Genomic DNA, 10,742 nt, shown 5'->3' on the forward strand with positions numbered 1-10,742 from the left:
TTTAACGAGCTACTTAGACGTCCAATTTGTTGTGTGCACGTGCCCGGCAGTCTGTCTCACTGTTGAGTGATTCTGCTTTTAAATCTCAGGCCTTCTTGTGAGGATTTTGGTTTTTAGTTGCATTAAAACGTCTTTATTTGTGAATATTTGCTTGTCTATGTGCCCACACCCCACACCCAAATATATGTAGTTGCATTAAAAATTATTTTTTATTATATTTAAAATTATCTTTGTGAATATTTGTCAAGTCAAGTTTATTTGTATAGCCCTAAATCACAAGCAGTCTCAAAGGGCTTCACATAGACAAAAATTGACAATTATTCTCAAAGCATCCCCTGATCTTAAGCTCCCAAAAGGGCAAGGGAAAACTCAAAAAACCCTTGCCAGGGGAAAATGAGAAACCTTGAGAAGGGACCACAGATGGAAGGATCCCCCTTTCAGGATCACCAGGTTGAAATGAATGCAGAGAGGGCACAATTAATACATAATATGAAAATCAATGAAAGAAAGTGGATGTCCAAGTCAGAGCGAAGGGCTGCCGGAGGAGCCCTCAATTGTCCTGGCAGTGTCTTCGAGGAGGTTGAGCTGCAGTTCCCCCATCCTGAATTGGCCCACGAGAATCCAGATAGCCGCTGTCAACTTGGGTGCCACCTAACCACCTCCCCGGCCGGGGAGGGGGGGAGAGAAAACAAACTCCAGCCGAATCGGCTACTACACTTTAGTTAAAGGCCATATCATAGAAATGTGTCTTTAAACGTCATCATCTCATTATGTATGTTATGCTCATCTATGTGCTCACACCCCTCACCAAAATCTATTTAGTTGCATTAAAACCTCTTCATTTGTGAATATTTGCTTGGCTATGTGCTCACGCCCCTCACCAAAATCTATTTAGTTGCATTAAAACACTCTTCATTCGTGAATATTTGCTTGTCTGTGCCCACACCCCTCTCCCAGATCCGTTAACCAGATTTGTATAGCTAGACATCAGTTTTCCACTTCACTGTTTATCTGTTGTGTTGTTTTCACAATTTGCTCTTATGTATGGTCTATTTGTATCTTCATTGTTGCACATTAGCCGGCTGAGAAGTACTGAACAAAATTTATTTGTGCAATGAACCATGACAATACATCGTTGTCTTCTTGTTCCTAAGACAGCTGGGATAGGCTCTGGCATACCCACCACTTTGCTGAAGACTCACTTTTCAGAGAAATGAACAGAAGTCCTCACACATTCCACGTGTTATGTTTTAATGTGAAGCCGACAGCGAGGAGGAATGCGTTTCCACTCAAATGGAAGGCATTACTACGTACAATGCAAACGCGCACCCGGCTTATACACATCTAAGCGCTTCTATGTACACCTACGCCTTGCGTTAGATATTAACATCTTTGCCAAGCAACAAACCTTCCCAAATACAAACTGCATTATGTGCTGACAATTCACATGCGACAGGCCATGCATGGGATGGGAAATAAAATGCCAGACAAATCATTAAAAACACTGCGTGAGACTGCAGCGGTACCTTCAGTGTCACTTTGTCACCAGTGTTTGAACATTTCCAGTCCTGAGTTAGTAACTCAACTGTCATCTACATGACGATCAATAAATAAATAAGTTATCATGTATTTGTCTCCGTTGCATGTTTAAATCCAGCGGTCGGCTACTTTTTTAGTTGTCATTCCCGTAAATAATGTGAAGCAGCTTACCAATACTTAATGGAAACATGAAACTACAGCACAATAAAGAAATACGATCACTGCACACCAATGACCAATCAGGAAGAGAAAGGGAAAAAAAGAAGTACGACGAAAGGCTCACTTGTACATCATTGTCACACTTTTTCAAGGTTGAGCTACCGCACTAGAAAAGTCAGAGCGAGGGTGTCCGAGACTGGCTCGCTGTTTTAGCAAAATCAAGTGAAAACTAAACTGAAAAATATGACTAGAATGGGACATGGGAATAAGACAAAATGTTTGCAATTAAGACAAACCAAATTGATGTTGCAACTGTCATGAAAAGAAAAACAAGTTGTGATAAATTTAGTATTTTAAATTTATAATTTGGCATCCAGGGTAGACTGCATTTACTAGACGATGTCTTGCGAGTAGATTTTGTGCAATATTTTGCTGGCTCACTGTACCAAAGCGTGAGGTGAACATGAAGGAAGGGACCAAATCTGATTTTTTTTATTTTTATAAATAATGCACCTATTAAGAAGAAATGGTTTGGTTTTAACAATGAAAATAGCATTCTTCAGTGTCGGCCAGCCCTACATTACAGCTCCCCCCAATGATTATTAAGTCGTGTATAGTGCTACGTAGAACTATTTAGAGCGGGACTACTGCGCAAAGGCGATTGACTAATGCTTCAAGAAACGACCGTCGGGTGGTGTTTCCGCCGTTGCCATGCAGTTACAATCGGAGGGATGACTCCGGTCGAACGTGGCAAACACGCATGGGAGATAGGACGCGTCTCCAGATGGGAGACGTTGCCGGCGAGCGACCATTTTGTGTTAGCAGAAGCACACAGGGAGTTTTAAACACGGAGAGAGACCACGAGGGCGCTACTGGCAAAAAACGGTCAGTAAATGAAAGAACAGAAGGAAAGAAGAGGGGGGGGGGGGGGAAAGACCGCCAAAAAGGGAAGAAAGCCCACTTGCTCCCGCTTTGCTCATTCGCGGGAATGTCCCACAATAGCCAGGATGTAGAGGAATATGTTGACTATGTCCGTGTAGAGGTGGACGGCGGCAAAGACGTATTCCTCGGGACTCAGAGACAGCTTCTTGTTGCCCAGGAGAAGCTGCGTGTCCACCGCCAAGAACTGAGACAAGGGCCCCCCAAAAAAGACACATTAATCACTTTAAGAGAGTTAAAGTCCCCTCCCAAACTCACGCAGGTGAACAAGAGGGCCCCCAGCGAGGCATAGACGATGTGCAGGATCTTGTGGCGGATGAACATGCAGAGGATGCCGAAGAGCAGGAGGACGATGAGGCACACAAAGAGCACGCCTTGGCAGGAAGTGAAGTCGTACTTGCTCTGAAAAACGAGACAAGAATGGACATTAGAAAAGCGACCAGGTTTAGCTCATGTTCATAGGTGCGGTCTCCACCTGTAGTGAGAAGAGGACCACAGTGAAGCAAACCACGGCGGTGATGCCCACAGCCATGATGACGGTGTCAGTGTCATAGAAGCTGGCGATCATGCCCACCATGTAGGACATGCTCAAGGTCAGAATGGCCTACAAGATGATACAGAGAAAGGAGACAAAAATGTGCCCATAAAGAACTCGTCAACATCTGACCCCCCCCCCCCCCTTTTTTTTGTTTTCTTTACCAGCGCAACCAAGTTCCAGGGGTGCCTGCGGCGGAAGTCCCCACAGCAGCTGAGCGCGATTAGGGACACCAGGAAGACCGCGTAGGAGATGTAGTACGTCCACGGGTTGCGACGTACAAACACCTTGGCGTCGTCCACGAAGGTGAACACAGCCACGAAGGAGAAGGTGACAAGCAGCTGCACGGTGAGGACCAAGAAAACCTGAGGGAGGAGAAAAAGGTGATCACAAGATGGCACTCAAGCCTCCAAAACAAAAACCTTCTGAATATGCTGTGAGATGACTTTCAAAAAGGGTTTGGGATTGTAGGTTTGCCGACGAAGCAAATTACTTTTCTGATAAAGGCCCGTCGGATGCCTTTGTCCTCAAAGCCAGAGTTGGTAAAGTCCTCATTGTCGTAGTAAGTGGGAGGCACGTCGCCATGGTAACCGGGGCTACCAGCAGGTGCTGGGAAAACAAATGGCATCAACACCAGGACATTCAAACTTGCACATCCGCTTTCTTTGGGCTGTTCACTCACCGGAGGGGTCCCCAGGGAAGCCCGGCTGCCCGGGTCCTTGCTGGTAGGGCCCCTGTGGGTAGGGCCCCTGCGGGTAGGGCATCTGAGGGTAGGGCATCTGCGGGTAAGGGGCGGGGCCAAAGCCTGTCTGAGGGAAGCCCGGCTGGCCGTAGCCGGCGGCTGGCGGGTACGGGCCTCCAGGGGCCTGGCTGTAGTTGGGCGGCGGCATGGTGAAGCCCTGTTGCGGGGGGCCATTGACGTTGTGGAGTGGGTTGCACTCCCCCATCACAGGGAAGCCATTCTTGTCCTGGGACATCTTGTGTCAAGCTAGGAAAAGCAGAAATACAGCAACAAATTGAAATGGAGTATTTGACTCTTTTGAATGACAACTTTTTCCCAAAAGGAAACAAAACGAGCCTCTTCAAAACAAAGTAAAAGCCACATGAAGAATTAGCTCCGCAAGCTAATTAGCCACCCATGCACACACGTGCAGGTGCATGCGAAGAGCAAGGCCTTGGCAACAAAATGCATGATTCATCTCATTTGGCTTGAGATGAGAGCTGCTATCAAGACTATAAGCTGTCGTCAACATTTGTCAGAAAAACTCCCGCCACCAACGACTACACCATTTGTGCCCTGCAACTGATTGGTAATCAGTAGGGGTGTAAATCGCGGGTTTTGTCACGATACGATATCATATCGATACAAAGAACTACGATACGATATTTGCCGATATCTTAAAGCCTGCTGCGATTCATTCACGATATATCACGATATAGTGCTCTACGATCGATATATATATATATTTTTTTAAAAATAAAAAATATAGAACAATATCCTGATTTATAACAATTCATACGCAAAATCAACAAGGTACTGCAAACTCTTTATTTAGGAAATTACAAAGTGCTTCCAAACGAATGAGTATTGTAGTATAAAATAGTGCTTACTTTAACACTGAACTTTGATGTCGTGTTTTTTCTTTAAATGTGCGGCGAGATTTGTGCTCCCTGAATATTTGATCACCGTATGGCAGGATTTACAAACTGCACTTTTTGGACACTAGCCATAGCACCAGCCCAGGAGCCGCGTACTAGTTGTCGACTCCCCTTTCGCGTGCCTGCTCTGCTCACAACACAACAACGCCGCGCACTGCTCCCGGAAAGAGGAAGCAAGCAACAATGAACTGGATTTCAAAATAAAGTCGCGTCTAATGTCCGAAATCAAACACGGCGATATAAATCGATGTTTACGTTTAGCATCGATGCCAATAAATCGTAGAGCATTATATCGATTAATCGATGTGTATCGATGAATCGTTACACCCCTAGTAATCAGTCAAGGATGTCAACCACCTCCTGTCCTGCCCAAAGTCAGCTGGTATAGGCTCCAGCTCACCCGTGACTGCAATGAGCACAAGATTGCTGATGAAAGCAGAAGTGTAAAATTGCTTGTAATCTCTTTAACCTAGCATGGCAAACACATGGGTGACAAATTAACCACCTTAACCGGTACCAAACAAAACATAAGATTGTTCAAACCCACGACGAGGTCAATATCACATGGCAGTTTAAGATGTTGCAAGTGAACTTGTTTTTGTGTCGAAAGAGACATTCATAAACAAGTATCAACCATCCTACGGGTTTAAAATTTCAACATCACAATATCGACGGAAATTTTTAAGTCAACCGGATAAAAATAAGCCACTTTGAGCAAAGAGCATCAACGCAGGCTAGGTGGCGTTCTGCACCATTTGGGGAAACAAACACAAACATCTAAACATGAAGCACCCGCAGCGGGGACTCCGCCAGCAACAACGAGGCCTTGCCGTATCAAACGAATGCGACACACGTCGTCGTTTATTGAAAATGAAACAATGTGGAAAAAAGTGGCCAAGAGGAGACTATATGGTAAAGACCTCTTAAAGACGGCGATGAGCGGTTATCCGAGCTAGTGAGCGAACACCGCAAGATCGCCCCGTGATGACGGCTTTTCCGTTATTTTACCTCACGCCCAGTGGACGTTCTGAGGGATTAAAATGTAGCTAACGTTTTCAGCATGTTCACAAGCCACGCTCTGATCACTTGACGTTGTTCATTTCTGCTCGTGCGACGCTAAACGTCATCCGGGCGAGTAGCTACTTGCTAAAATAGATGACTGCCGCAAACGGACCAACGAAAAAAAACGCTTATACTGTTCAAATGTGATCGAGTTGCTGCCATATAGTACGATTATTTACCGTCTACTTCTCCTTCTTCCTGGAACGTTGCTTGGAGGCCGTGTGGTGTTTTGATTTATAATTTCGTCGTCGCTTGAGTGTGTTTGGTGCGGCGGAGTCTGCGACGTCAATTGGGCGAGTGGGTCAGTCGATTACGTCATCTCACGACGTGGTCACGTAACGACGTGCGCCGTTGTGACGTCACGTGGTTTGTTTTGTCATCGCAACCTAAACAGATGAAAACTTTAGTTTTTTAAATGGCACATGACAAAAAAAATCGTTTTTCATTTTCATAGTTTCTACTTCAAGATTTAAATATTTTTTTCACGGGTAAATAAGTCAAACTGTTGCCATTGCAAACATTTTATTAACAATACAGGTAATGTTCTACTCATTCATAGAGGCCATCCATGGTATTCCCACAAAAGTAAAAAACTCATGGTCTTCTCACAAAGGTCAAAAATTGTTGTCAACATGCTAATTGATCAGAAATGTCATTTTCCTCTCCCACAAAGGTTTGATAAGAAATTGTCCTTTCTTCTTATGAAACCACCTTGAGAAGAATTGGTCTCTTTAAGATGTCCTTGATGAAGCAGGACCCCCCCCCCCCCCCCTCTCCCCGCATCCCTGCCGTTAGGGCATAACACACTATTGGTTGCATGTTCGCGCCTGAAGCAGGTTGTCCAGCTCCGTCTTGCTGATGGTTCCGTACGCCTGGCAGTAGCTGCCCAGCTTTGCGCGTGGGTCACCCGCCGCTGCCACGTTGCAGTTGTTCTGGAAAACCTTCTTGCTGAAGCGCGGCGCCGGTCGTCCATCGCGGGCTTGAGAGCCTGAGTGCTGGTTCTGCGCGGGACATGGGTAAAAGAAGTAAGTAGTCTGGAAAGTGCTTGAATAACCACAAATGTTCTCTCGCTCACCGGGTTAGCGTTGGCGATGCTCAGTCCCGGAGTCGATTCGTGCTTGCGTACCAGCAGGTCGTTCTGAGAATGGGCGAATGCCAGGGAGAAAGCCCGGTTTGGGTGCGCCGGGGCCGAGCGACCGCGCTGGATAATCTGGTCCATGGACTTTGGAAGGAGGAAAACTTTATAGTGATGTTGTAATAAAAGATAAGGGGGAAAAAAATAGACCAGATTTACTGTGTTAGCTTCGTTGCCCTCTGTTGGCGACAAGGTGGCACTGTTGCTCTTCTGTCTTGCTCCTCTGGTGCCGGCCGCGTTTGAGTGAAGGAAGCCATCTGGATGAAGACAGTTGGACCTACCGTTTACCTTTCTGGTTTGTTGATGCCGGTGGCTAACGTCAGACCTACTTGGGGTGTGCGTGATGGGGTTATAGGTGCATCTGCCCGCGTGGGGGTTCCCGGAAGGGTCCGGCTTGTCCGCAGGAGGCGGCGGTGCCACGTTCTCTGCCTGGCGTGGACTTTCACCTTCGGGCTTTGCGTCCCTTTTGTCGTCTCCTCCCTCCTTTCGGCCATCCCTGACGGTCGCGACCTTTGTGGGTTGTAAGAGCCGCAGCATTCCCTGATGGCTTTTCCTCTCTCGAATCATCTGCGAGGCAATGTCATGTTTACTTTATGAAGACCACAGAGACTCACAAGTTGTGATTTCTTCCAGTTGGGCAATTTTCTGCTTTTGCTTGCCAGGCATATATATTTTACAATATAGCGTCATTTTTTTCATTGTGGAATAGATTGGTTACATTTCATTTCATTGGGTCCAATTGATTGACTGGCTTGGTCGCGAAAAACGAAATTCCCGAGATACAATTTTGCTTGTACCTCGTATAATTTGTTGCGGTACTGCTCCACTGATAACTGCACGTCGTCGTCCAGTGGCAGAATTACGTCGTACTTGAGCGACGGCTCCTTGCCCGGATTGTGGAACCTGCAACGACGATTTGGACGAGACGCACCGACAATGCATTGCATCATCTACCCAAGTCAAGAGAACTTGCAATAGTGGCATCAGAAAGGAACGGCGACATGTCATGTTGGTACCTGGCTACGTAAGGATGCCGGAGGGCTTTTTCCGCAGTCAGCCTCTTGTCAGGGTTGAAGACCAGCAAACCCTTGAGGAGGTCCAGGGCGTCGGGGGGCGCAGACACCTGTAGGAGCCCATCTAAAAGAACTTGCGGCCTGGCCGGGGATTTCACATTAAAAAAAATAATAATCGGAATGGTTAAACTTTAAGACTGCAAGATAGAAGAACAAAATAGAAGATAAGAACAGTTGTCTTACTTGTGTAATATTCTCTGAATGACCGACGACCCAATTTCAGACTTGACAGCAAGGATATCTGCCAGTTCAAGAGCATTCATTTGAAAATCAAATATTCTCCAAAGTGGGGCCGGCGTAGCGCTCACCTTCTGGACACGGGTGCGGTATGGCCCCCATGATCCTCTCAATCTGATTGATGGTTGACGTTCCGGGGAACAAGGCCTTTCCCAGCAACATCTCGCCCAAGATGCAGCCCAGGCTCCACATGTCCACACCCTTCGTGTACCTTCCGAACCACACTGGTTGTTTGCACCACTTGTTACATGACTGCGATCCCTTCAACGGGTCACGGTTGTACCTGGTGGACCCCAGCAGGATCTCGGGGGCTCGGTACCACCTGGTGGCCACGTACTCCGTCAGCGCTGGGTTTCCGGCATCCTCCTGGTCTTGGTTGAGCGATCGGGCCAAGCCGAAGTCGCACAGCTTGACCACGCAGTCTGAGTCCACCAGCACGTTGGAAGGCTGGGGGGAAAAAAACGTTGGACACACATTGTAGCATGATGAGCATTAACTAAAATCAAAATGGCTGACTTGCTGAGACATGGCCATAGCGGTCAAACTTAGTGGAATGGCACCTTTTGGTCCCGGTGGATGACGTTCCCCGAGTGCAGATATTTGACCGCCTTGAGCAGCTGGTACATGACGTACCGCTTGTGGATGTCCTTCAGTAGTGATCCTTTCTTTATCACTGCATGCAGGTCACTGTCTGGATTAACAAAAATTGTTAAAAATTAAGAGAGGTTACTTTGTCTTTGTTAAAGCACATCCTGCAGAAGCCTTCCCAAACTCACCCATGTATTCAAAGATGAGATAAATGTCTTTGTCATTTTGTGCCCGGATGACATTTTGGAGTTTGACCACATTGGGGTGATCGCCAAACTCCTGCGCAAATGACAACGATGACAGAACGCTTGATGAATTCTGACCCTGTGCCGATATTTGATATTTCTCATTGATACTGGCTTTGGAGCTGAATTCTTGCTCCAGGGAGCGCTACAAAACCAACTTTCCAGGGAAAGTCTGGTTGAACATTAACAGACAGTGTGTCAAGGCTTTGTACACAAAAAGGCATGAAGGGATTATGAACAGAAATAATTATTGACACATTCACATTTATGGGTTTCAGAACAGCAGAGTAACAGCGATTATTATTTTTAATTGCAAGGTTTTACCTGCAGTAACATGACTTCTCGAAAGGTCCGCTGTTAAAAATACAAAAGAAAAACAATCACGATGTAAACTCCAAGCACTCAAGCATCCTGATGATGTAATCATTAGCCAAACATGGGAACATTTGAGTTTCCTGTCTCAAATGAATTACAAAATGGACAACCTGAGCATCTGTCTTGTTTTTGAAGGCATCGAAAATCTTCTTCACGGCCACAATTTCTCCCGTTTGCCTGTCCACCGCCTTCCAAACGATGCCGTACGCCTACCACATGGACACAAAAAACTATTTGAAATGCGTAAAATAAGCTTTTGCTCCAACATTAACTACCAATTTTGGATGCACTCCCCTCAGGTGTAAAACAGGTTAACCAACTAGTGACGTGACACTTAGTAATTAAGCTCCACATTTTGTGGGACGTTAACTCCAGTATGTAGCAATTCCACCGTGCAAATAGTTCATCCTTTAAGTGCAAATAAACATCAAAAAGGAAAAATCTGGAAGGGAAAAAAAGTGGAACGTTGAACACCTTAAAGGTGGGTGATGCGTTCACGTTCTCTCTGTACAAATGTAAAAGCTACCACTCACCCCTTTGCCAAGTCTTTTCTTTATCTCGTATTTTGTGGAAATGTGTTCCTCCACTTCAGGAATGCCGCCAGATTTCGCACTTTTGCTCATTTTGAACACTTGCGTACTCCTTCCACAACGGTGCCGCAAAAAGTCGGACGACAATCGGATGACAAAAGTAATCGCGGCTAACCGGAAGTGGTGACGCGTCTGCAGCCAACAAAGTCGTTATTTTACTCCTTTGGACGCCACTAAAATAATATTTGAGCGTTGCGTGGGTCTCTTGGTCGCATTAGTGTCTCTTTAGAAGTTGGAAGTGTTTAGCAAGTCCCGTTAAACAAAGTCAGCCGGTGAGGAGGAGACAAGCAGGTGGAGCCATTATACATCCGACACTAAACAGCCATTTTAAAGTTACACTTCCCTCCTCGCGGTGAGTTTGTAGCCGGGTAACCAGCGCATGCTTGCCGATCGGCGTTTCGCGACAAGTCGGGGACGAGTCGATGTGGCGGCGGTAGGAGCCCGGGAGGTGAGTTTTGTCTCAACTTGTCGTCGTGGAAACCGTACGGCGCGGCCAGCCCACAGGCGGCGACGACTGCCGTGACGACTGGCGTTAACTGTTGTCATGGTGACACGCCTGGCGTAAGAGAGCGGCACGTACCGCGCGATCCCCTTCTTTCATCATAG

At 46.5% G+C, this 10,742-nt stretch overlaps 2 protein-coding genes across 2 annotated transcripts; both read right to left on the bottom strand.

Moving 5' to 3' along the window:
• Positions 1-1,230: 1,230 nt before the first annotated feature.
• On the bottom strand, positions 1,231-6,233 carry grinaa (glutamate receptor, ionotropic, N-methyl D-aspartate-associated protein 1a (glutamate binding)). Its single transcript, XM_061267505.1, has 7 exons — positions 6,073-6,233; positions 3,855-4,160; positions 3,666-3,781; positions 3,337-3,537; positions 3,113-3,241; positions 2,896-3,039; positions 1,231-2,824 (listed from the first exon to the last, which is right to left on the bottom strand). Exons 2-7 carry the CDS (start codon positions 4,147-4,149, stop codon positions 2,675-2,677), a joined length of 1,035 nt encoding a protein of 344 aa, XP_061123489.1. The 5' UTR covers positions 4,150-4,160; positions 6,073-6,233; the 3' UTR covers positions 1,231-2,674.
• A 165-nt stretch (positions 6,234-6,398) lies between these two features.
• Positions 6,399-10,667, bottom strand: mapk15 (mitogen-activated protein kinase 15). Its single transcript, XM_061267504.1, has 14 exons — positions 10,080-10,667; positions 9,657-9,755; positions 9,496-9,525; positions 9,115-9,205; positions 8,899-9,029; positions 8,622-8,785; positions 8,410-8,549; positions 8,285-8,342; positions 8,045-8,182; positions 7,826-7,931; positions 7,358-7,595; positions 7,188-7,285; positions 6,969-7,115; positions 6,399-6,894 (listed from the first exon to the last, which is right to left on the bottom strand). Exons 1-14 carry the CDS (start codon positions 10,167-10,169, stop codon positions 6,700-6,702), a joined length of 1,725 nt encoding a protein of 574 aa, XP_061123488.1. The 5' UTR covers positions 10,170-10,667; the 3' UTR covers positions 6,399-6,699.
• Between the last annotated feature and the right edge of the window lie 75 nt (positions 10,668-10,742).

Source organism: Syngnathus typhle, linkage group LG20 (assembly GCF_033458585.1).
Source record: "Syngnathus typhle isolate RoL2023-S1 ecotype Sweden linkage group LG20, RoL_Styp_1.0, whole genome shotgun sequence".
Classification (NCBI taxonomy): domain Eukaryota; kingdom Metazoa; phylum Chordata; class Actinopteri; order Syngnathiformes; family Syngnathidae; genus Syngnathus; species Syngnathus typhle.

Bases quoted from the DNA above. Each gene is read 5' to 3' on its own strand.
- grinaa (XM_061267505.1), bottom strand. From the start codon at position 4,149: ATGTCCCAGGACAAGAATGGCTTCCCTGTGATGGGGGAGTGCAACCCA. The intron at 3,782-3,854 runs GTGAGTGAACAG...TTGTTTTCCCAG, and splicing joins CTTCCCTGGGGACCCCTCCG to CACCTGCTGGTAGCCCCGGT. The intron at 2,825-2,895 runs GTGAGTTTGGGA...CCCTTGTCTCAG, and splicing joins GGGCCCTCTTGTTCACCTGC to TTCTTGGCGGTGGACACGCA.
- mapk15 (XM_061267504.1), bottom strand. From the start codon at position 10,169: ATGAGCAAAAGTGCGAAATCTGGCGGCATTCCTGAAGTGGAGGAACAC. The intron at 8,183-8,284 runs GTAAGACAACTG...ATCCCCGGCCAG, and splicing joins ATTCAGAGAATATTACACAA to GCCGCAAGTTCTTTTAGATG. The intron at 7,116-7,187 runs GTAAATCTGGTC...CTCCTTCCAAAG, and splicing joins AGGGCAACGAAGCTAACACA to TCCATGGACCAGATTATCCA.